This window comes from Plectropomus leopardus, chromosome 12 (assembly GCF_008729295.1).
Source record: "Plectropomus leopardus isolate mb chromosome 12, YSFRI_Pleo_2.0, whole genome shotgun sequence".
NCBI lineage: Eukaryota > Metazoa > Chordata > Actinopteri > Perciformes > Serranidae > Plectropomus > Plectropomus leopardus.
Genome location: NC_056474.1, coordinates 12147002 through 12174503, shown reverse-complemented (window position 1 = coordinate 12174503; position 27502 = coordinate 12147002). Strand labels below are relative to the sequence as shown.

Here is a 27502-nt window from a genome sequence, read left to right as displayed (position 1 = left end):
TGCATAGATTATTTCAAAATTTTGGCAGTGTTAAGTGCAGTTATTGATGTTGGGTAAAAACTATCCTTGAGGCTATTTGTTCTTGTTCTTATGGACCTGAAATGTCCGCCTGAAGGCAGCAGTTCGAACAGGGAATGTCCAGGGTGTGATGGGTCTTTTCAAACGTTCTTAGCTCTGCTGAGACAACGGGATCTGTAACGATCCTCCAGGGAGGGGAGGGGGCAGCTGATGATCCTCTGGCTGGTGGTGACGACTGTTTGGAGTGCTTTCCTCTCTGCTGCTGTGCAGCTGGAAAACCACACACAGGTGCAGTATGTGAGGACGCTTTCTATGGAGGAGCGGTAGAAGGACACCAGAAGTCTGTGGATGAGGTGGTTCTTCCTGAGGATCCTCAGGAAGTAAAGTCTCTGCTGTCCCTTTTTTTTTTAAACCAGTGCTGTGGTGTTTGTGCCCCAGGTCAGGTCATTCTCAATGTGCACCCCCAAGAACCGGAAGTCAGAGACTCTCTCCAAACATTCACCACTGATGTGGAGGGGCTGAATGTCTGTTTTATTCATCCTAAAGTCTATAATGAGCTCCTTGGTTTTGTTAGTGTTTAGGGCCAGGTTGTTGTCGGTGCACACGGTGACAGCTGCTTTACCTCGTTCCGGAAAACAGACTCATCCGCTCCAGAGATGAGCCCCACTATGATGGTATCATCCACAAAATTGATGATGCTGTTGCTGGAGCGGATGGGGGTGCAGTTGTGAGTGTAGAGGGTGTAGAGGAGGGGGCTCAGAACACAGCCCTGTGCTCAGCCTGAAGACTGAGGAGATGTGGGCCCTCTGGGAACGTTCTGTCAGGAAGTCCTTAATCCAGAGGCAGATGGAGTGAGGCAGTCCCAGGTCTGACAGTTTGATCACCAGTCTGTGAGGCAGGATGGTGTTGAATTCAGAGCTGAAGTCCACAAAGAGAAGCCTATCATAGGTCCCCTTCTGCTCGAGGTGGGTCAGGGCAGTGTGAAGAACTGTGGCTATGGCATCCTCTTTGGACCTGTTAGCTCTGTGTCAAAACTGGTGTTTATCAAACCTAGGTGGGAGGCTTGAGATGATGTAAGACCTGACCAGCTTCTCAAAGCATTTCATGATGACAGGCGTCAGTGCCACTGGCCGATAGTTGTTCAGGCTGCTGATGGTGGACGTTTTGGGCAGTGGAACTATGGTTGATGTCTTAAGGCAGGGTGGGATGATGGATCGAGACAGGCACTGATTGAAGATCTTGGTGAAGACCCCAGTCAGCTCATCTGCGCAGTCCTTCAGAACTCATCCAGGAACGCCATCAGGTCCTGCAGCTTTCCTGGGGTTCACCGCCTTCAGAGTGTGCCTCAATTCATGCTCCTCCACCGTGAGGATGAAGCTGCCATGGGCTGGTGAATCTGACGCAGCTGCTAAAGGTGGCTCCACCTCAAAGTGGGCAAAGAAGTGGTTAAGCCCTTCTGCCAACAACGCATCACCATCCACTGCTGTAGGGTCACTGGATCTATAGCTGGCGATGTGTTGAACCCCCTGCAACACCTGCCTTGCGTTTTGACTGTGGAAGAATTCCTCAGTCTTCCTCTTGTAAGCAGCTCTTGGCCTCCCAGATGCCTCTTTTCAGGTCAGCTCTGGCAGCACTGTATTGTGCCCCATCACCAGACCTGAAAGCGGTGTATCTCATCCTTATTAGGTACTGAACGTCTCTTGTCATCCAGGGCTTCGCGTTGGGATAGATCCGGATACATCTGTCCACAGTGAGAGAGTCCATGCAATATTTAATGTAGCACAGGACAGCTGCTGTGTACTCCTCCAGGTCCTGATGTTCAAAAATGTCCCAGTTGGTGCTTTCGAGGCAGTCCGGCAGCTGGTGGATGGCACACTAAGGCTAGGTTTTTATAGTTGTTGTTGTTGTGGTAAGAGCACTTTTCCTGAGGGGGGTGTATGCTAGAATTAAAAGCAAGGAAATGTGGTCAGACTTGCCCAGGTGTGGTTGTTGTTTTGCCCTGTAGCTATGTTTGATGTTGGAGAACTCCTTGTCCAATGTATTTGCTCCCCTAGTGGCACATTTACCATGCTAATGGAATTTAGGGAGCACTGCTTTTAAATAAACATGGTTAAAGTCCCCCACTATGATGTGGACAGCCTCAGGATACATGTTCTAATGATTGCTGATTGTGCGGTGTAAACATCCGAGGGCCGAGTTAGCATTAGTATCCAGCGAAATGTTCACAGCAGTTGTCATGACCACAGAAAACTCTTGGGGAAGCTAAATGGGTCTGCACTTAACACTCACAAACTCCAGGTCCAGGGAGCAGTGACTCTCTACAGTCTTAGTGTTCATGCACCAACTGTTGTCTGCATACACACACAGCCCTCGTCCTTTGCTCTTACCGAAGTCTCTGGTCCTGTCATGGCGGTGTACTGTGCGGCCTGCTAGCTCGATAGCAGTATCTGGAATGAATGGATGAAGCCAGGTCTCTGTCACCAGCAGAACGCAACTGTCTTTGACGAACTTGTTCGTTGCAACCTATAGCTTCATTTCCTCCATTTTGTTTGCGAGGGATCTTGCATTGGTGAGAAAGATACTCGGAAGTGGTGGCTTGTGTGGATGCTTCTGTAGCCTCTCCAGGACGCTGGCTGTGCAGCCTTGCTTTTGCCTCCTGTCTTGGCGCTGCCTCCGTCTCCTGCCCGCTGGGATGGTAATCCATGGATTGCCTGGGGGCCTGGCTATTTTTTTTTTTTTTTAATTGTCAGTGTACAAAACCTGTACATGAACAAGGCAATATTCACATTCTTTTCATAACTGCAAATTAAATGGGAACAATTGTAGTAAAAAAGATATGACATCCCATTAGTTAATAATGCTCAGATGAACATTTTTTCCAAGGAATGACAATAAATAAATAAATACAAAAAAATAGAAAAGAAGTCAAAATAAATCATCCAATATTCAAGGGGGATATACAGTTTACATTAAAATAATAAATAATTCATCTAACACACAAAATGATGTATGGTTTCGTAAAAAAAAATAAACCATTTTATAAACTATTGCATATCAAAAATAAATCACCATATATACTGGGAATATACAATTTTACATCAGTTTTCTGCGTCAGGAGAAAATTCTTTTAGACTGTCGAACATTTTTTTGCCTTTCATTAACCTTAAGGACTTTAAGTACAACTTAAATTCTTTCAAGAAAGTCACAAAAATGGAGGATGGGGGGGCCTGGCTATTTTACACCGGGATGTGGTGAGAGCTGAGAAACTCGACTGTAACAATCTGCTCGCTGAGTAATCGTAGTTTTAGGAGATTGTGTTGGCTGTAGATGTTGTTCGCACAGCAGAGTGTTGTCTGGACGAGTAACAACATGAACAAAAACAGCCAAAAAGAGCACTGGGGGAGCATTGAAGTGCTGGGTCTGTGCGTGCCGCCATCTTGCCTGTCTGTTGTCTGCTGTCCACTCAATCCATTATCAAATAGTTGGTGATTAATGTAATAGTTGTCAATTAAGAGATTAATCAATAATCATTTGCAGCTATTATGATAATGTCTCTGCTTATGTTGCCTTCGGACACATGGTCACTACAAAAATGCATTGTTGTTCCTTTTTGCCACAATTGTATTGTATTGTACTTTATTTGTTATTTACATCTATTGCATGTCTGTCCGTCCTGGAAGAGGGATCCCTCATCATCCTCGACCACTCTCCCTGAGGTTTCTTCCTTTTTTTCCCCCTGTTACAGGGGTTTTTTTTCGGGGGTTTTTCCTTGGGTAATGTGAGGGTCTAAGGGCAGAGGGATGTCGTACACTGTAAAGCCCTCTGAGGCAAACCATGTTTTGTGATAATGCGCTCTATAAATAAAATTGAATTGAATTGAATTTTGTTACAAAATTAACTATTTTAGCATCATTACATATTATTATTTCTGTATACAAAATATGACTTGTATTTTTGTTATTATAGTTTTTCTGAGTTAAGATTTTTACTCTACAACATTCACTCATGCTGTTGTTTATGTACTGTGACTGATCTGTAAAAAAAAGAAACATTCTGTAAAATATTTTGGTTTTGAATGTAAAGGATATCTGATGCCACACTTCATTGCCGTGGCAATGTTCCTTCTTTAACTAAAACCTGTAATATTTGTGCCTAGTTTCCTTTTTTAATACTTTTTGTAATTACCTCCCACATTTGAAAGGACTGGAAACCCTTGTACCAGTATGACAAAGTCATAAAACCAGAGACAACTCTTGACAGTTTATTGGCATCTCTTATAGAGATCTGAATCTGTCTCGAGCCCAGGCCTGCACGTTTGCTCTCTCATCAGTTTCAGCAAGGTTTCAGCCAACATATACACTGATTTCAATTAATCTGTAAAAAGGTGATATAAGTCAATATTTTCAGCCTACTTATATATCCGTAAGGCTCTTTATCATGTATTGTTGAGTTATCAGGTCAAAGTCCAGCAGCTGTCAGAGACCTCTAAAGAGTCAAACAAGGACGTCCCTGATTCATTGCAACCACAGAAAATTCCACATGCATTTTTAATGAGGACATTTCATCCCACGCAACTCGTCTCCTGCTGCTCTGTGAGACAGGTATGGCAAAGCTCACAGAAGGACAGGAACAGTTTCCAAGAAGGCAACACTCCTAACCCGCAGGTGAGAGTGTAGCGTGGCACATGGTGGATGTTTTGGTATCACTACTGTGGGTAGCCACAGAAACACAGCACTGCTTCGCGATACTGCATGTTCATGTTTACTGAGACACGTGACTGCATTCCACACCGCCACAAGGTTATCTCAGGCGGTACCAGTCATGTTTTCCGGTGATCCCCTGGCAAGGCTTCAAACCTCTGAGTTAGACCATCTATGCAAATCCTTCCGCTCACTTTCCAAAGATGACCTAATCAGCATTTGCACATGCATCTGTCATATCAGAGTGCTTGAAGAAGTTGCTCAACTCTTCCACCAGATAGTACATTCAGTGCCCAACATTGTACTTAGTGCTGAGCGGTTAAAAGTGAGGAAATATTACTGGCAAGGTTGGGGACAGCCAGTAACTATAAAAACAAGAGTGGATAAATTAATGTCTATGGCAATGTACTTTTCTCAATGCTGCATCAGCACAAAGTCTCCAAGCTCTAAAAAAGTGCAGTCAATTTCACACTGAGTGGTTCCTCTTTGAGCCTTTTCCCAGCAGTGGCACTGTTTTTTCTAAATGGATTGATAAATACAGTCGGGACAAAAATGGAAAAAAGTAGACCATGGTAAACAGCGCTGTTGAAGCTTAATGCAAATGCAATCTGTTATGCCACTTAACAACACAGTTCACTATGCTCTTTGCCTCTGGCAGGTCTTCTGAGTACAGACACATTTACCCTGGGGTCAAAGTGCACGAGCTGTGTCCATCTGCCGTGTGCACAGTATTGTGTCAGCTCATGTCCACCCACCCAGGCTGTAATGAGTTAATGAACGTTCTAGAGTGTCATAATGTAATGTTCAACATCCACTGCTACCTCTGTAGTGGTCTGTTACTATGGTAACCAGACAGGAAACAGATATAACCTTGTCAACTTGTCTTATTTAGGAAAGCACAGCTGGGGGTATTACAACACACATGCGCCGACTACTTTAGAATCTGGGCAAAGAAAGAATAAAGATGTATTCTGAATTTGTCACACTACGAAAAAATTATTTACTCAGCCACATTTGAATGATTTAAAAAAATTGCCAAGTATATAAAATTAGGTTTCAAAATTCAGATTTCACTGCAAAATGATTACTCTTGACTTTCATTCTGCTCTTTGGTACAAGGATCCTCAGACATACAGGCAGCAACACAGAGGAAGAGAGACTCTGCACTCTAAGGCTCTGAGATAACATTATCTTCTCTTTTCAGCATAGAAGTGGTGAATTTAAAGCTCACATCAGTCTAATTTGACACAGTCTCTGACTTTTGTTTGATATCAAGTGGTGGCAAAAAAAATGCACTTTGGCAAAAAAAATGCACTGTGCCGAGTCGTTATTAGCACCATTAGCTTCTTTAGTATATTACATTCACATCACTGCCACATTTAACGTCCCAAAAAGTCCTGTCCAAACTGATAAACTTTATATAGAAAAAAAAACATATTGTCAAGAATTCGTATTTCCTGGCCAAATCTGATTCAACTGAGTCATTCTGAGTTGGGTTTTAAACGTGCCTATGCTTACAAACACATTTCTAATTGTGCTTTACCCAGCCTTTAACATTAAAAAAAAAGTCGACAAATGCATATAGTAATCACAATACATCACTGTTTTTTTATCTGAAATAACAACTGATTCTAACCTCACATGAAAAAAACAAACTAAGATGGTAATAAATGCAGTTAAGTTTAACTTGTCGAATATCTGTCATATGAAAAACTGTCTGACTAATAAGGCAGCAACACTTGATTTCAATGCCACATTTGTCATGTTGTTTATACCAGCTGGGCAGAAGTCCCTTGTACCACATTTAAACCTGCACAGTCAGAATACCACCTGGCTTTTAAGGTACTTGACTGTGAGCAAACCATTCGTCACCACTCTTGCTGCTTAAGAAATCATGATTTACTGAGCTTGTCTTGTTTATAAGATTCTGCATGACTTGCCCATCCTCATTTGTTTTCCTAAAGCAGAAAACAAATGATGACACACTACATCTGTGGCAAGAGGGGATTGTGCAATACCTATGTGGAGGTCTGCCTTCAGACACATTCTCAGTGAGAGCAGGACATGGAACAGTTTGAAAACACTTATCAGAGACTATGACACATATTGTCCATTTAAAAACGACCTAAAATCGTGGCTAAAAGAAAATCAAGTGTTTCTCCATACTCTCTGTGTTCATGTATTCATTACCTGAGATGATATTATCAGGGTCAATTTCCATGTTCGCTTGGTTTTTCTTTGCTATGTGTCCCATTATCCACTTGGAGCGGCAGTACTGCTGAGTGGCCAGCAGCCAACGCAGTGACTCAGGGAAGATCCTGTGAAAAAGACGGGGGATGTCCTCGTTATTAACACATGAAAAATCATTCCAAATGAAAGGAATGCTCCTTTTAAAATGCTGATTAAAATCTCTATTAACCAGGAAAATAAACCAGTTAGAAATCTTCCACATATTTCGAATTAAATGCGGAAAATAAATCAGAAATGGTAAGCTAAGATTAGAAATTGTACCCTGAACAGGCAAACACTCACATACCATTTAGAGGTGGCAGGGCCTCAAATTAAAGTAACCAGATGTCTTTACAGTGGGAGCAACAAATAAACACCTGACTGCCCACCGTTGTTATCCCTGCCACTGCTTTCATTTATTAAACCCTATTATCTGGTAGTTGTATTGCGTTATGTGGCACATGTTCCTGTGAGTGGTTAGGTTCCTCCTAACAGATGACTGTTGCTGATTTGAAGACAGTGCCACACTTGCCTCAGCTGGTTGCACGTCTCTGGAACAGATGTCTACGCGAGGAAAATGTGCAGAATTAATGATCTTGCACTGGTGGGGTTTTAAGATGTTTCCCCAAATCAGCAAACTGAGATCACCTGCAGTGTTGAACTCCTCAGCCCCATCAGCTGTATTTCTATATTTGCAAGGTCAGCTGCTTTGTCAATGATAAAGCCAATTTGTGCCAATAAACACTGTCTGGCTTAAACAGGAAAGTCAACATGACTCCTGTTGTGAAGCCTGACTCAAGCTCGCTGATGCATCTGTTTATGTCAGTGGAGTGGATTGCTCTATCACATGTGTAGAAAGAGGCTACAGTGTTGGCTGGTTTGCAAATATAAGTGTGCCCTAAACTCTGCAGGTCGAATTCCCTGTCCAATGCCCACTTCAATCAGACTAACAATCTGCTTCTCGTCCTTGAGCCTTTTTCAGCCAGCAAGGCCATGATCGCATTAAAATAGACAACTAACGGGTACAAAACCTCTTCCACTGCTAAGCTTCCAAACAAAGTCATTGCTATTTTCACTCATTCATCAGCATCAGCTCTGTATCATTGTGGAAACCATGGATGGATAAAGAAACCTACCAGGCACAGACTAAAAGGGCCCAAAGTGTCAGGGGCCTTTTTGGCCTTGACCTGGAAATTGTCACTCAAAGTAACACATGCAGACCAGGAAGAGACTGAAAATTATTAAGAGAGACACAAAATGACGACAAAGACATGCAAAACAGCTGCAAAGAGACACAAAGAAACACCCAAGGACTTCAAAAACGGGGAAAAAAACCACAGAGACGCCAGAGACATAAAGGAATGCAAAACAGCTGTAGAGAGACATACCAAGACACAAAACAAACCACAAAAAGGCACAAAATGACTACAAAGAGACACAAAATTCCCACAAATGAACACAAAACTCCCGAAAAGAAACCCAAAACACCAGAGAGATGCATATTGACAACAAAGAGGCAAAGCAACGACAAGGATATTCAAAATGACTTAAAAAAGACACTAAATCTCCATAAAGAAACATAAAATTACTACAAAAGAGTTTAAAAACAACTATAATTAGACACAAAATTACTACAAAGAGACTCAAAATGATGACAAAGAGACATTTAACAACTACAAAGAGACACAAAATCTACAGAGAAACAAAATTACCACAAAATGACCCCAATCCACAGAGACGACAACTACAAACTACAAAAAGACACAGAAAACCACAACAAAAAGAGGCTAAACAACTATTAAGTTTGTCTGTCTATCTCCTTTGTAGGAGAGGTGCCCTCTGCATGTCTGTGCCCAGGGCCCCATTGTTTAAAAATCCACCCCTGGTGGAAATCCCCATCTGTCTGTTCTGCTCTCTGTGTCCCTACACTGATTGAAGCGCATCATATCACAAGAGCTGATGTTGGATTAAAATGGTGCTTTTGACTGTCTCTGTGTGGAAACTCTCTTTATTCTTCAGGTACACCACTGAAGGCCGGTGATAAACATCTATATTCTTGGATTTTTGTCTGCTGCCTTTGTACACATTTGCACTGTGCATCATGGTGGAATAACTGTAGGTGAGCACACTATTTATTGCCTGAGCTGGAACAAAAGAGACTGCAGTGGCTGCAGAGGTCATTATTCGTTAAGGTAAAAGACATTACATTTAATTCAGCTGGGAATTCACTAGTGAAAATGTCCTTGGAGGGAAGACTTTCTCCTTTGTTTGAACCATGTAAATCTGCTAAAGCGGAGTTGTCTTAACAAGGTTTTATTTAGACTATTTTTTTTAAAAAAAAAAGGTTGCTCAGAATCTCACACATTTAGAATTTCATAGCAGATGGCACCACATAATTTTAGTCTCTTGTGGAATTTTAACAGAAAGATAAAACAAACACCTTTTAAACTTCAACAGAATAACAAAAGACAGGAAGGTGCCAACATGTAGCAGCTGCTCAAGTGTTTTCCTCACCAGATGTAGGACAGCATCAGCAGCAGGGGACAGATGATGACAGCTTGGAGTACCTGCCAGTCACGACAGAGGTATGCCACCCCGGGCATCAGCAGCTGACCACCCAACACCACAAAACTGGCCACCATGGTCATGGAAAAACGCCATCCTGGCAGGCACAGCTCAATCCCTGGCAGAGAGAACAAAGAGGAGAGGAAGAGAAAGAGAGAGTGCATGTGTTATTCGGTTTTCTGCAACACACAAAGGCACAAAATGAGCATGTACAGCAACAAGGCAAACAGATACAAAACCATTTTCAGAATTATTTGTCAATATGACAACAGCTGCTTGAACCACCTTTTTGTAAATTAAAATTTATCCTAATATTAATTTAACTGGTTTACTAGGTAGGGATTTACACATCACCAAATTAAAAAAATAAGCAGAGATCAGTTCTTACTGGCAAAGTATTTGAAGGCTGGAACTAACTGTCAGCTAACTGACAATGTTAGCTTGTTAACATCTAACTATTTATATTTAAGAGTAAAATAGGAAATACGGAATATGGTGTAATGGCCACTGACGAGATAAAGACAAGAGTACCGTTCTCGAAGATGGAGTTTATTGTTTTGTTTAACAGCTCATACAAACACACTACGTAAAGAAATTTGTCCTGAGACGCACAGGCCAAACATGCAAAAATATACACACTCCCACTCCCCGCACACCTGCCCCCGCCCCCCACCAATCGCCCTCATACACACATCCTAACACATCATGCACAATAGTGATTGGCAGAGAGCTGGGAGATGATGGCTGGCCCCTCCCACACAGTTCCTTGCCCTCGAGGGACAGCGGATAAACAAAACAATTTGCTTAAACAAAGTTCATGGAACCAACTTGGAAAACCAACTGTCTTACAAACCAGTAACAAAGCAGAAAAGTGCATAAAACCAACAATTGGCAAACAATAAATCACCTGGACAATAAACACTCTTTTTTTTTTAACAGTTCCCTAAAGCTTGGAAGATCCGGGTAGACTGCCATCACTTCCAGCGGGACTAGGGCGCATTCTTGCCCTCACAAGGTCCCACCGCTAACTATCTCCCCTGAGAGAGGGACCCACAAAGTCTCCAAAGCAACCTGGAAGTCTCCTCTGCCATTGTGGCCGTCTGTGGGGACAAGGAAGGGGAAGCAGGGAAAAGGGGGTTGGGTAACTCAGTCTCTTCCGGCTGGGGGCTGACCTGAGAGTCTGAAAGACAGGGTGGGTTTGCCAGGGACCTGGCCACAGGGGCTCCCCAGGTCCCCAAAAGGGAAGAAGCAACAGACTGCATGGGGTGTGCGAGGGAAGACTGGGAGGGGGATACCAGTGTCCTTGAAACCTGTGGTAACATGGTCTCTCTGTTAGGGGCCAATCTGTCTCTATGGAGGGCCACCTTCCCCTGCTTGCCTGGCAGCAGCACCCCATAGACCACCTCCTCCAACTGCTCCAGTACTCGCCCGGTCCTGCCCACTGGCTGTCCAACTTAGGAAACCGGCCCTTTTTCCGCTGTGGGTTGTAGATCCAGACCATTTCTCCAACGGAAAAGTGCCTCCCTTTCGTCCTTACATCATAGTTCCGTTTTTGCCTCCTGCTGTTCCTGGGTGAACATGTGGGCTGAATCAAGTCAGTCCTGAAGCCTCCTGGCGTACGTGGGGCCAGGAGGAGTGTCTGGGGAATCTGGTGGCCAGCCAAATGCCAACTAAGCCGGAGTGCGGAGTTCTCTCCCCAGCATGAGAAGGGCAGGCGTGCAGGATGTGGTCTCCTGAACTGCAGAAAGGCAAGCCATGAGCACGACGGGCAGGTGGTCATCCCAGTCCTGTTGGTGCTGCGAGGTGAGGATGGCCAGCTGCTATCCCAAGGTGCGATGGAACCTTTCCACCAGATCATGACTCTGAGGTTGCAAGGGGGTGATGCGAGTTTTGTGCATGCCCAGCTGCTCACACATGGAGGCACACAACACCCAGGACTCAAAATTTCTTCCTTGGTCACTGTGAATGGACTCCTGCATCCCAAAGCAGCTGAACACCTTGTGCCCCAAAAAGTACATCTAGGTCTGCATGAAGTGGCACTTGTCGGGGTGCAGCTTCAGGCCCGCTGCCCTGATCCTGTCCAGCACCAGCCGCAGGGACCCCAGAGCAGCCTCTGAGGAGTTGTCGTGCAGAAGGCTGTCTTGGGTCTGTCCTCTGGAGCAAGTGGAACCTAGTAATAACCGCTGAGGAGGTCTAGGGAGGAGAACCAGAGGGAACCCCGAGACCAGGTCCAGGGACTCGTCAATTCGGGGCAAAGGATATGAGTCCTTCTTGGTAACCCCATTCAATGGTCTGTAGTCTGAGCAGCACCGCCAGCTGTTTATCCTTGGGGCCACGGTGTGGTCGATGTAAGGTCTGTCCTGACACAGCTCTTAACAGTTTAGTCATCTCAGTTACCCATACTGGCCTTTCTTCCTCTCTCCAACTCCCCACCGCAGCTCCCATCGTAGGCGGGCTCGCCATTAGACAGCTCTCAGCCACTACACCCCACACATTCTCCCTTTCCACAGCCAACTCCAGAGCCGCTTGCAAGGACTAGGGGTGCTGCAGCTGCACTTGTATACGCAGTTCGGTGGGTAGGAGGGCTCTGATGAACTGGTCCCATGTTCATCACTTCACTTTCTGCACCTGTTACTGTTCATTCTGTAGAAGCTCAGCCTGCAAACACTGTCCAAACCGCCTCCGAAGCGCTCCCACCAAAGCCCAATAATCACGCCTGCCATCCTCAATGAGCAGCATAAGGCAGGACAGAGCTTCACCTGTGAGGCACAGAGCTAGTAGGAGCGCTTTAGTCTCCGTGGACCATCCCTTTGCATGGGCCAAAAGTTCACATTGGGCGTGGAAAGCCTCCCAGTCCGACCTACTAGAACACCTGGGCGTTTTCACTGTCGTGCCACCTCATGGGCAATGGAGGCCTCCATGTTTGTTTACATCCTGAGTCTCGTCCCATGACTCACTTCCGGTGCGAGGGTAACGTCACTGACCATCTTCACAGTAGCCTCTCTCAGACGCTCTTTTGCCTCGCGTGCGGCTCTGGTGAACACACCGATCATGTCCTCTGAACATCCGCATGCTCCTTGCACCTCATCTCCCATCTCCTTCTCCTTTACTACCGTCCCGCCGTAGTAATCCATAATGTGCGCTAGCAAGCTGCTAACTCACCGCCCATGCTCAGCTAGTCTCCTCTGACACCAGTGTAATGGCCATTGACGAGACGAAGACGAGAGTATCGTTCTCGAAAATGGAGTTTACTGTCTTGTTTAACAGCTCATACGAACACACTCCGCGAAGACAAGTGTCCCGATGGGAGATGCACGGGCCGAACTTCTGGAAACATACACACACACACACACACACACACTCACTGCGCGCCAGCCCACCTGACACATCAAGCACGCTGGCGATTAGCAGAGAGCTGCTACATGGTCTGCATATCTGATCCAACACTGACCTACACTAAAAGAATTTTGTATTTATTTTACAAATATAACACAAGTAGTATACGTTAGCACAACTGGATATCTCCCAATTATTCAGATACTTCTAAATCTGAAATAAACATATTTCTCATTGGATGCATGTTAAATAAAACAAAAGTAATATGAACATTTATATGAATATACATTAATATGAACAAAGCCTTAGCAATTAACTTGAATGTAGATTGTAATCTTTGGAAGGTACACTGCAGATTGTGACACAACAGTGACACAGGTGACTGCTCTTGCTGTGCTTAGGATGTTTCAACCTGTTTTTTTTTTTTTTTAGATTATTTTTCTGCATTTTTTCCTTTATTTAACAGGACAGAATCTAAGCATGAAACAGAGAGGGGATGACATGATGAGCTACCAGGCGCCCCCTAACAACCTGTTTAAGCACATTTTGTAAATCACTAGTTTGAAACTAGCTAGTTGTTACAAAGAACTCAAGAGAGACTTTAAACAAAACGCTGGTAATGGATTCAGAAAATGCTGGTGCATTTCAATCCAGTATTTATATAAGAGGAATATGGGATCTGAACATTAGCTGTTTCTTTCTCATGCAGACAGAAACAGGTTGGAGCTGATGAATCAATATCAAAACAAAACACCACCTCTGACAAGGTGAGGCAGACAGGCCAGAACATGGATCCCGACAGTGATGTGACGAAGAGGTGTTATTATGAGATCTCAATGCATTTTTTGGCAAGTTCCACCCTAATGTGCTGCCTGATTGGCTGGTACTAGCCTTAACCACAACCTCATTGCCCTAACTCTAACCACCTCCCACCTGGAAGCATCAACATGACGAGCACTAGCCAATCGCAGCACAGTCCCACTGCTATTACACTTTGTTCTGATGCACGCAAAGGTAATTTCCAGATCATTAAAGCTAATTAACACTACTAACTACCACTACTATTAATTGTAGACTTTTAAGCCAACTCAATCATCAGAATAAATGCTGACATTGTATGCAAATGCTTAATTTCACTGCTGTCAGGCGCAAAACTCCAAAAATAGCTATTTTTCAGGAATTAGAAAAAATGCTGTGTTTTTAAAAGGATCCGATTGCGATAGGTTTGGTCACAAGCTTTTGTTAATTACAGTTCATTGACTGAGAAATTGTAAAATCCACTGATAAATGTAGAGAGGGATCAAGAGATTTATGAAAGAAAAGAAAATAGTTAAATGAGGAGATTGTACATTTTATAGACGATATGTTAAAATGTTTCAATTTTTCAGTATTATGTGTAATGCTTTGCTTAATGTGTGGTTAGGTTTGGGCACACTTGGTTTTTGTTAGAAAAACATCATGATCACTACAAACACAGCGGGAAATGTCCCAATTCTAGTTAAAAATTATACCATTTTATTGTCTGATAATTGGTCTATGTGTCACCAAGTGTCATGAGAAACTTGGCTCATACACATGTAATCTGAATTACTTCACACCTATGAAACATGCAGAAACATACAATGCCAACATCATCAGCCAACAACTGGGCTGAATAAACTTCTGATGTTACTTTACTCTTCTTTAACTCATACAGCATTGGAGCCTGTTAGCAGAAGATACAGGAAATGCATGTCAAGTAGTGCTGAGATCCTTCACATACGTTAGTGAAGAGAAAACAATTTATGATGAAAACATTACTAATTACATTCCTTGACTTAAAAAACTTTTTTTTTTCTTTCTTTTTTTTTTTTTTTTTACATCAGTTAATCTGCAAATAAGCCGAACATGAGTGATTTCAATGTCTCAAATGTCAGGGTTTGTTGCCTCTTCTGTTTTTGGATTGGGTTGGTTAGTTGGACAAAAGAAGCAATTCATCTCGGGCTCCGGGAAATCTACAAAATTATTGACTACCAGATAAACAGAATAATAAATGTGCATCAGTGTTAAAAACAAACACATTTCACTTTCAGAGCTACAGTGCATGACAGATGCTGTGACATTAAATAAAAGCGATAATTCACCATGTACAGTTGTTGTTCGGAGACAGTTGACAGACCAAGACAGTAGGCTGCTGTGAGAGTGAACTAACTAGAAAGAGGTTCCTTGTACTCAATTCTCCTCCATCAGAATGGCACCGATTCATTCACCCAGCTATTAGCATGCACACCACACTGGCAGCCAGCAACCACAGGCAGTCCAGCCCTTTAGTTACTGCAGTGTAGAGGACGGCTTCACATCAAACCATACAACAGTGAACAGCTCTACAATGCCGCTATTCTCATAATGCCCAAATCTTTTGTCCAGCTTTTCATCCCTTTTCTGTTATACTTCACTATTTTTCTTTTTTGCTGCCAAAGAATGTGACCAGTCTCAAGATGGGCCTTTCAAGGTGACAGGGCCAGCATAATACAGTGGGTGTCAGCGGCCCCGCTTCATTCCAGTGGAAAGGACCGGAATTTCAATTAGGACTTGCCCCCTTCTGAGGACATGAATAATGCTCTCTGTTCACAGACACTATCGCAGCTGGAACGACAAAGCCAATGAGCTGAGAGCAGGGCGATGGGTGCAAGACCTGCTGAGTTTGAACCAACTAACCTCGGGACCCGTTCTCTGTGTACTGCTGGGAGAAAAGTGACGGTTCACTGCTTACGGACTGCATGGGATTTGAATTCTTAGGTTATGTGTAAGACATCATGTGCGCTGAACAGGCCACCGCATTGTGACCAGTACATCCTGTGGTGAGCTATGGAAAAGTCCTTGAATGTACATATACAGGACAAACTACATCAATAATGTAAATATATTCAGTTAATTATATATAAAATATGGCACATTCTTTCCATAAACACGAGTTTGCTGAGAGAAAAAGAGGCCTGAGCTCCTTACTCCTGCTGACCCTAATCCTCCTCAACCCACTAGATCAGCATTCCCACAATGCCCTGCTGCAGCCTGTGTTCTACTGACATAAATCTACCACTAACTAATCTGATGACACATACATAAACTCAATGAAGCTGCTAAATGAGGATCTCTGAGGTGAGAAAACATGCTGGACATGCCAAGTTATTACAGCATAGACCCATTTAAATGCATTTGGACAAACACTGTACAAAGTGAAAATGACATCATCAATTATCAAGCCAATAGCCAATTAATAATGGTGATAATCCCCAAAGAAGCTTTGCCTGGTTTGCTGACTTCGGCAAAACAAGAATATGAATCACACTCTCTGGTACACGCCACAGTAGTTCACCAGCCTTCTGTCAAAAACACAGCTCAGTCAAGGAAGCCCATTGTTTTACAAGTGAAAGAGATTGGTTGACCACCAACTGCACTCAGTACAGCCACTCCCTATACCCGCAAGCTAATGTCATGACCTTCTACTGGTCACATGAGGTCCATATGGCCCAGTGCCATGACTCCACTGCCTAATCCTGGCAACTTGATCTGTTAAGTGTAACTTAATGATAAAGAGACTCTAAGGGTTCTTTTCTCTACTTTAAGATAACAGAGGATTGTTTGCTGTGATTAATTTTTATGGCATAATTATGACTCATACTCAAGGCCGGACGCCTTCTTGCAGGTGCTGCAGGTGAAAAGCAAAGCGCAGCTGTAATAAAGCCTCTATCCATCAGCTTAACTCCTTCTTCTCCTTTACATCTTTTACCTCTACTGCTTTGAATTCTTGTGCCTCGTGGTCAACGCAACCAGATGGTTCCAGACCTGTAGACCACCAGCCATGTATTTGATTGGTTTAGCCATTAAAATAAATCAGGTGTTGTGGGGACTCCCTAAAAACTTGGTTGTGGTTTTGCAGGACACAAAAGCACACACTCAAGTAAACTGTGACTGTCTCGGTCCATGGGTGCACATAAATAACATATTTTCACTCTGCTGATATTTACGTTACATACTCTCAGGCCCAAAATACACACACATGCACAAACTGGACCTATACGCATGCATTCAATTGAGAGATGAGAGAACAAAGGGGCTGTCCATGGACAGAAGCCCTGAGCAGTTAGGGGTTCAGCGCCTTGCTCAGGGGCAACTTAGCAGTGCCCAAGCGGTGAATTGGTACCTCTCTAGCTACCAGTCTACACTCCATACAAGATACAAGGTAAGTTTATTGTCATTTTCCTTAAACGTAGTTTAAGAAGAAATTAAATTTAATAGTGATCCTAAATCCTAAATACTTGGTCTGTACTGGGACTTAAACCATCAACCCTTCAGCCCCCCCCCTCACCAAAAAAGCAAAAATCCTACATTATTTTGGTCTGATGAAAATAACAAGTTGGACTAAGTAGCAATGTATGAGCTAATTTTAATTCCAAGGCTTGGAAATTTAGGCAAACTAGACTGAATAATAGACATAACTCGTATGAAGGAATGTTTTTCAATAATTTGTATATTTCTACCCTATGTACATGGAAATTAATAGTTGCCTTGTAGCCCGTTTGGGCTGGGCATCTATGCCAGATACTACATTGATAGCAGTATACAGACCCCCGTCTGAGTGGAATTTTGTTGCAGTTGTAACGTTCCAGCAGCATTGTCCAAACAGGATGATCAACCAAAATAAAATCAATAAACAACTTTGTGGGTTATGATTTTGGTATCTAATCCAAAAAGTTACCAGACCAACCAATTAAATGTTTACAGTCCCTGATGTTATGGTCATCAATCCCAGTTTCTTTCAGCTGGTGAAACGAGAAGTCAATTAAAATCAATTTAAACAATTTAATTGAAAAAGTGAATGAAGAACTAATAAATGAATGAATGACATCATCACAAATAGCTTGCTGCCTCAAAGGTGAGGTGACAAACTGCATCTATATTTAATATATTTATCCACAAACATATTCAGGCCTTTAATTTGTCACCCATTTCCTGCTAGATACCATAGGTCAAAGTTTTGCTTCTACATAATAATGTACATTTTGTATGTAAGCCCACAGGCCTGCTTCACCTCCATCTACACCTCACTGGATGGGTGTGCCGCCACTGCTGTTGCTTCAGCAATACATTGTTAAGGCTCACCTTCAAAGCTGTGGTCACAAATGAAAATGCAAACTAAACTCAGGCACATGCAAAGCTGCTGATGAGTTTTTGGAGTGCTTCCTGCTAGTGACAGGTCAGTGCCGCCTCGTCAGCAAACAGCACTTCCCTGATTAGGACTCAATGAACCTTGGTCTGGAATTACTGCAGATCGAAGAGATTTTTGTGTGAAGGCAAATTGCATCCTCAGTTGAACATAGTGACCACACAGGAGAAAAAAAATCAAACAGTGTGGGGGCGAGTGCACAGCACAGTTTAACCCATACTTAATCAGGACAGTTTCTGAGAAAAGGACATATTTCTCTTAAGGCTAAGAAACACCAAACTGACATCAAAGAACTAGTGGCGAGGAAGGATGACTGTTGCGTTGTACCTGAATACAATACAAAGACTACAACCAAAGGCCAATTAGCACGTACGTTCCACACCTGTGTGAGAGGACATAACTCTCCAGCAGCAGGCTGCAGTATTCAATATTCATTGCAAAAGGGAAACTGGAAGACAGAGGACTGATTCAAGATGCTAGTTAGACAGTTAGCACATTAACAAATCAACCTAATGTTGAAAGAACAAAATATATTTACTGTGCACGAGTGAACTATAACAAAAACAGCTGGGAAACATATCTGTTAGAGAGCTCAATGGCTCAAAATGATCTTACTTACTATAACAAGTTGTTTTAATCTCGCACTCCTGACTTTAATCATTTGTTTGCATAATCAAACAAAAAGGGTAAAAGGGTAATGATTATCACTTCTCAGGATTTTCCACATTTTTAAAATATTATTTTCTTAATAATTTTTGAGAAACAAATGCGTATCAGCATAACAAAATGAGGTATACAAAGATATATGTAAACCTGCATAATACTGTGTTACACTTTGTGCAGAACCATACTTTTGCTGTCACACGTTAATTGATGAACCGTAAAAGAGATATGTCTTACATATATGAGAAAACAAAGAGACAAAGAGAAAGAAAAAAGAAAAACCTAAAACAAACCTAAAAATAAAAACAACAACTACAACAAAAACTCCCAGAAATTATTCTTAATTCTTAATTAATAATTCTTTTTTTGTTTACAGAGCTGGACCGTTATAAGGAGTGCTGCTGAAATACATATACCATCTGGTTTTTCCACTGCACCACACTCCCGCAGCCCAGAGCACACTCTGGACAGAGACAGAGCAGTTGAACATCAGGAGCAAATAAACGTGATACACAACTGTTCTGTCCAAAACTGTCTAAAAGTTTACATTCACTGGCCTCTGCAGCAGCTGCTCCTCTAACCTATCAATCTGTTCTGATCAGCTCTGAACAGATCAACTGTTCAACCCGTGACTCACAAACTGCTGCTGACAGAAAAAAAAACTCATGACGAGCTTTGCCTGCCCTGAGTTCCCAGACCAGCAAAAACCTCAGAATTTAGAGGCAATACCGAATGATACAAAGGGACACACACACGTTTAAAAGATGGAAAATTTGCCAACGGTGTGGACACACCACAAACACTAGGGCGACAAATGTTCACTGATGGCTCTAAATTGAAAAAAACAGCAGACTGTCGGCTTGGTGTGTGAGATCCCTAACCCACAATATAAAGGGACTATCTGTGATAATGGGACACATTTCTCTTAAGGTGCCCTTCACACATTTAAACATTACATAATCATGCAAAAAGCAATAGCACATCTCCTGATGGCAGATCATTAAGATTCTGGGTACATATGGGCAAGAACAAACTGCAGTTTCTTTACAATTACTCATAACGTCAACCAAACAGTCCAAAGGGAGATTCCACAGCAATTTTTTCTCACTTTGTTTATAGATAAGGTGATTGTGTTTGCATACAAGTATCCTGAGGGCTCCTCCTTCCTCCCAAGCACTGAAAAAGGGGCTATTGACTAAGAATAAGGCCGTACTCATTGAGTAGTCTCTTATCTGGAGGTGCAAAGAATGCCAACAAACCTCAGCTAGCCACAGGCCCTTCCCTTTGATCTGTGTGTGCTGAAATTCTCAGCAATCACACCATAAGTAAAATACCACCAGAAGCACACTTGCCCTTAATAAAGTTTGTGTTTTAGTATGTCCTAACTATCCCACCACTTCATCACTGCCACTCTTTTCCTCCCACACACAAAAAGATCAGCACAAAACAAAGTTTTTGGCTCTCCAGGAGATACAGAACAGAGTGACTGATATACAGCTTGCACTCTAACACAGAAAGTCCCAAATTTCCCTAACATAAGAAATACACCAGTCTCAGACCAAAGAAGAACTGAAAGAGTATGCATCTTGCACTCATCAGAAGAAAGAGCAAAGGTCGCCCATGCTGATTTTGACAATCACTGGACTTCACTCAGGAATTTGCGACGTGAGATAGCTTGAGGTTATGTCGTGCAATGTCTTTCACAAACAACAACGGTTAAAAATTACACCACGGCCATGTGGTGACCCTGTGTGCCTTTAAATGGGATGCGGCCTCCTGAAATTTAGACAAAGAGAGAGAAAAACAGATGTAGGAAAAGTAGGATGTGGCATAATGTGTTAAGGGAGGAAGTCTGCTGAACAACCAAAAGCGCATACTCTGCACAAAAAAGAACTTTAACCCTGCTTAGAGGGGAAAAAACTGAGTGTGCACCTTAACCCATTTATCAGGAGACAGCTTGAGCGGACTGTGTGGACGGATGAGGACGGGTTAACCAGTGTATAAAGGAAAATACCTTTCTTTGGTTAATATGTATTTACCATCTGTACACAGTCTGTGTCTAACCCTGTCTCTCTGTATAGTCAACCATCCTGTTCAGGTATTTCGTAATGTTCAGACTTAAAGTCGCCTTGGTGCATCTGATGGCAGCACATTATCCCTGCAGTGGTGTGGGTTGGACCTGGCTGCTGTCCTCGGAGACACATACCATATGATGGGAAATAAAAAGCTGCTCTCTTCAGAGTTCAGATCTGGCATGCACTACTCACGTCGGGCCAGTCTGAGCGATATCCGTAAATGGCAAACAGTTTGAACAAAGAGAGCAAGACAGGTAAGGAGAGTAAGGCAAGCAAACAAAGCATGTCGTGCCTGTCAGACTGCACCAACAAACAGGAATCTGTCACTGCCACAAAGGAACCCATTTACACAGATAAATGCACAGAGCCTCCATCTATCTGTGCTGTCCCTTGTGCCTCACCTGTGTGCAAAGAGATTAATGCCTGTGGAAACTGGAGGGAACCACAGAGAAAAAAGACCTTCATTTACAGGCAACACAGGAACGGTGAAGAGGACAAGACTGACAAAACACAGCATAGCACAGCAACAGGAAGCATACATCACAGATTATCCTGTGTGAACACAGGAGCATTACTCCACCGTCAGAGGGAAGGAAATATGCACACAGAGACAGCTGGGGAACACCAAGTGGCAACCTCCAGAGCAGAAAAATGAAGCCAACATGGAAGGGTAGTTCCTCTAACAGCCATTTGAGGCGGACTCCAGGCTGAGTCTTTTAACATTATATACATCATATTAAAACGCCCAGCTTTGCAGCAGAAACAAACATGTTTAAAGCCTAGCACAAAAATGATTTTGGTCTCTATAGCTAATCTCAACATTCATGACAACTCTACAAAGGATGAATGCAAGAAGTATCACACAGGAGGGAGTGCTGATTTACTGTATATCATCACGGCTCGGCCGTAATCACAGCCATGATGATATACAGTACAACAGCACTCCCTTTCATGTGATATTGCTTTTATAGGACAGTTCTACAAGTGGCATTTATTAGTGAACAATAATAAGCAACAACAAATTATGATTTGTTTGTTTATTTAATTGTTTTTTTTGGCTCCATCGACACAAATAGTTCCACCACCGCTGGAACTGACAGCTGTTGCCAAGCAACACATAAACATCTTCCTGCGCACTAGCTTGTTACTTGTGTAAAATAACACTACATATTATGCGCAGCCCAGCTCCTTAGTACCATGAACTGTGTGTTTCCACTGAAAAAAGAGTCAGTTAAATGTTGCTTTGGTGGTCTGTGTGATTCAGATAAGTCAGTCTGATCAGACAGTGAGTCGCTCCAGCATGTGCACACTCACTGCCATGATCTCTGTCGCCTCAAGTCCTGCATCAGATCGTTTGTGTGTGAAGTGTCTCTCAGGCTGTGGTTGGTGTAAGACGAGTATGTCCCTGCCTGGCTGCACATATTCGTAACATCTTTGACAGCTGGTTTATTCCCAGGGAACGGTGTTATAACAAAAGCTGGCCATTGCAGCTGCTGCCCTTCTCGGCTGCAGGTGGAGGGCTTTTACATCAGGCTGAATTTTGCTCAGGCATTTTGCCTCACTCTTCAAACATTACTATAATCTTCTGTAACTTTAGATAACTACTGACAGTTAATGGTTGCCTAATAAACAGTTTAGAACAAAAAAAAGGGTGATACCTGCATAGTAAAAAGTCTGAGTGCTGTTGTACCGCATTTCAGCATTCATGGAATATGTCTCGACCAATCAAATTGCTTGGTTGGAACTAACTGTAGCTCACTTGTTTATATTTTTTAAGGTTTTTAATTACACATTTTTAGGGCTATGGCTGCTTTGATTTGTCTATAAGGCTTCCCCTCAGGTTATTGGTCAGATCCATTCCTCACTCCTTACCAGCTCTACCCTCTCGTCCAGTGCTACGTGTCATTAGTAGTTGCACTTCCTTCATTTACTAACCATCAGCCCTTGGTATAACTTAACAGCATGTATCACACAGAGGCCACTCAGGGGACACAGGAAAAGTGGACAGGGGTGGAACACCCTTGCCCTTGTTCACATTAAGCCCAAACTATCATGGATCAACTGCCATTCGTAAGCTTAGCGCTATACTGCATTTTACAAGTCATTGGAAAACTTATTTCAAGAGACTGAAAGCATCTGCAGATAACTGCAATACATCAGCACTTGGTACCTGGTTTAATCAGCATTCAATTTAGGAATTACTGTTTATGATTTGTACCATGATTAACTATTTTTGCTATGGGTGTGGTATCTTTCAGAAAAGCAAATTTTCCATGTGTTAATAACAGGGAATAAAGAAATTACACAATCTGAACAGCATAACAATCTATGTAAATATTAACTGCAATTCGTTATCACATTTTAACACATTAAAAAGGGGAGTATTGCTGACTACAGAATAGAAGTCCTTTAAAAGTTGCGTGCTTTATTTACCGTATCATATATGTCCACAGCTGATTTTGACACATTCCATACATACACATACGGTATGGTGCTCGTTCAATCTGTGTACAGCAGAGCAAACATTCCTTGCTACTACACTGCTGCGTCAGAAGCTGTGCCAGAGGGGTTGCAAGCTCATAGACAGTCTGTGTTTGAACTCGATTGGATTTGTTCTGTAGAATCACATGAGCAGAGCAAAATCAGCAGACTGAATGCACATTATAGTTGCAATGAATGAGTAAAACCTTGAAGTCTTTACTGAACTAAGGTAATAACTGTAGGGATTTGGGGCAACCCTTTATGTGATCAGGCCTCATGCAAAAGGTCACCAACTGCTAAAGTATGGCTATCAGAAATAACTGATAACAGTTAAAAAATAATTATTAATTCTGTTAAATAATGTGACTTAATCTACATTAAATCACCTCGTGGGGCACCATTCCCGGAAAGGGAGAAATAAAAGCCAATCAATAAAATCTGTTTAAAAATACACTAAATTAACAATTTGGAACTCTAAACAATAATTAGGTTAAGAATCATAAACAAAAATACCACACTGATAGTAAAGAATGAAGGATTTTAAGCAGACAGCAAATATGATTCCACAAACATTTATTCCAAAAAGAAAGCAAAACAAAACAAACACACAATGCATCCTAACAACCAATATATACAAGTAAATACAAGTGTGGGTGTGTAAATGTGTGTGTGTGCGTGTGTGTGTTTGTGAGAGAGAAGGAGAGAGAGAGAGAGAGAGAGAGAGAAAGAAAAGGTGAGTGTTGGTGTGAGCATGAACACACCAAAAGCAGAGTTGAATTTACTAACAACAGAAGAACAAAGAAGATGCAAGATTCAAAGATGGCTGCAGAGCAGAGAGGGACCTGCAATCTAGAGCCAGAGGAATAGCAGATGCTTCCTTGAGTCCATGGGAAGGGACTAACACTAAGGTGTGAAAGGTGAAGCACCCTGGGGGTTGAGGCACATGGCTATCTTTTTGCTCCAGAAAACAGAGGACATGCAGTCTCAGCCACCATTTTCCAGTGGAGCTGGACTTACAGACTTACAGGAAATGCGTTCACATGTCCAGTTAAAAGTTGCACAAATGAACAAATCATCTGTGTAGTCCCGTGAATCCCAACATAACTAACACACTTACACTAACTTCCTTTTGACTGATAGATAGTTCTCTTTTAATGCTTATTTTAGTGCTTGTGAATTGTATTTTGTCTCCTTTTGTGTCTCTGTCTACAATTTTGTGTTTTTCGCTGCTGACTGTCTTGGCCAGGTCTCCCTTGAAAAAGAGATTCTTAATCTCAATGGGACCAACATGGTTGAATAAAGGTACATAAATAAATAAATAAGAACAGTCAAAGTAAAATGTTCACACACTTGCCTTCAATCTTTGACACAAACCATGATGAAAAAGTGCAGCAGAGCACTGAAATACCATTCATCATTATACCACGCGTGCTATTCTTCCCTGTCTTCCTGTTAAAATGTAGTCTAACGTATGTATGTGTGTACCTAATCACTAATTACTTATCCTTGTCTAGTTTATGTACAAAAGGAGTGACAGCAAACACTAACAACACTATCAGTTCAGTGTAGGTGTCTGGGCGTGTCAGCGGCAATATTACCATATTGATACAAAAAATAACACGAGACTACAACTTCTATTCCCCTTAGAAATAACACTTGCTAAAATGGGCTTATGTAACATTAATGGACCAGACAAAACTGTGATACATTTAACAATCACTCTTTGTCTCCCATATGCTTATTTGTTCATTGTTCTCTTACAGATGTGGCAAGATTCAATAAGCAGCCACCAGTATTATTAACAAAATCCAAGCTTCTTGGGGAATCAAATAGTGTATGCTGTGTGCATTTTGGCCAGGGCTCAGCACAAAACCAGAAATCAGCTTGGAAAACAAGGACATTTCAGCACAGAGGTGCTACAAATACTGGCATTTTGTGGCGCACAGCAACACCTAAGGTTTCCCAAATTTACTGTAGTTTGACTCACGTATTTGTAATTATCTCGATTCAGGGGTGATTTATCATAAATATACTTGATGTATTGCAGCATCCATATCAGATGTGTAAAATTACTATATTGCAAGTATAAACTGGCACGTCGTTTTTTAAGTCACCATTACAAGACATTATCAGAACAGTACTTTATTTCACTTTAATATAACTGCATTTTATTTAGCTTTATAACAGTATTTTAATTAACTTTGTTATATCAGTGTTATATTCAACTTAATTATAACAGTGCTTAATCTAACTTTATTAAAAACAGTATTTTATTTAACTCTATTATAACAGTACTTATCTTTATTTTATGAGAATCGCCACCTTAACTTAATTGTACAAGTCGTTCATTCATTAATTTTGGATTTTAGTAGTCTACAGTTGCTTAGAGGATATATATCACGTATTGAAATATAGCCTAAAACTATCACAATATTGTTTTGAAGTCATATCGCCCAGCTGTAATCTACGAGACAAGATTGGCTAGTTCTCAGGAATCATTTATTTCCCCTTAACCATTAGCGTGAGTTTGTCCCAGAGCATTAAAACAGCTTGTTCCTTGTAGCATGACAAACAGAACAGCATCTATGTCAAAGGTTACTGACAGGGAAGTTATAAAGCTCTTTATGATGCATGACCCGAGACATCGACAGAATCATGTGGTCTGTGTGTCGTCACTCGGCATCTCTCTGCGTATACCTCGCTCTCTGTTTGTCTACTGTATCTCTCTCTACGATGCCTCTCATAAACACACCCATGACATGTACAGGCTTGCCACTACTGATTCAGGCAATGAAAACTCCACTTAGGACAAGTTTAGAGACATTTTCTCTTTACTGTGAGGCCATTATAAAGACTTCTCAGAGCAAACATCCTGCTTCCTATTAACATTTAATAGTCTCTTTGGGAGATTAAAGGTGTGAGGTGAAAACCATTTAGCTCATATAAATGTACACGTGCATATGCACACATTTAAGATGGTATTTTTGTAGAGAGACACCTCCTGTTAATCCATAATTTTTCTTTCACAGAGTTGTGTACTTCTGTCACTATAATATCACTGCTCGACTGATATTTGGTGTGTATAAACACTTCAGGGGAAAAAAGCAATGTAGGTCTATAAAAGCATTTGATTTTAGCCCCACATAGCTGATGTGGATGCATGATATAACCTGTGTAAACAAAACTCGAGCTCTGGCCCACTGCCCCACAACACAATCACCTCATCCTATATACACCAATCACAAAATGCTCTCACAAACACCCAGCGCAGCCAGCTAGCATGACTCAGTGTGAGGGGGTAGCAAGTTGGGGTCGGCAGTGGGGTGGTGAGGGTGGGGTGTTTACTGCAAAAACACATTAGTGAGCAGCACCATGATGCTGAGCTATAGGCACTATGAGCCTGCCCTGTCTGGTGTTGTGGTGCTAAAAAGGCTAGCACACAGTGATGGAGTCCTAGGGTATAAATAGAAGTGCTGCATCCAATGACTTTCTATAGCTATTGCCTTTGCTATTCTGCTGTTATACTTTAGAGCCAACATACTATTGATCAATGCATTAGAAATATGCATTAGCCTGAGATCCAGATGATACATAGACATACAGAAACATTTCACTTTCACTTGCGGTGGCAGAGTAATTATCGTGCCTCTTAGTCAAGCATTCTTCAGAATCAGAGGTGAAAAATCTTGCCTTCTCCATCCCACGTGCAGTATCAACTAGGGGTTGACAGATTACTGGCCAGGCCGATTATCAGGGCCGAAATTTGTCTGCATCAGAGTTTTATTTTAATGATCGCCAATAAAATTAATTAATGAGAAAGCGTGTGTATTGCACTCAGCCAACTCCAGGGAAGGCAGTCTGCAATACCTGCAAAGAAAGTGCCAACATGGGAGGAACTTTTACTTTGTAAAACCTCAGGGTGATATTTTTACTTATTCATAGTTTCTTTAAATTTTCACTGAACTTTATAAAACAAGTTGCTGGCATTTACTTACTTACTTACTTGCTTACTCGCCATTTATGATGCCAAAAGTTTTGATTAAACATTTGCTAAAGGCATTTCAACAAACTTTTTTGTTGGAGTTTGTTATATTCCAAATTCTAAATTTCAACAGAAATATTTTCGTTGTTATTATAAATGCATATTAACTTGCAAATTTGGTTAACAGTGAGATTCAAGTGCTCCTTACCCTCTGAGCAGAGGATGATATCAGTCGCCATATAATAGA

The 27502-nt window shown here is 42.0% G+C and overlaps 1 protein-coding gene across 1 annotated transcript in view; it reads right to left on the bottom strand.

Moving 5' to 3' along the window:
• The window catches only part of LOC121951898 (solute carrier family 22 member 23-like), a 61674-nt gene that overhangs the window by 15061 nt on the left and 19111 nt on the right, over positions 1 to 27502 (bottom strand). The window contains 2 exon segments of the mRNA XM_042498388.1: positions 6909 to 7036; positions 9462 to 9630. Coding sequence (XP_042354322.1) covers positions 6909 to 7036; positions 9462 to 9630 — 297 coding nt within the window.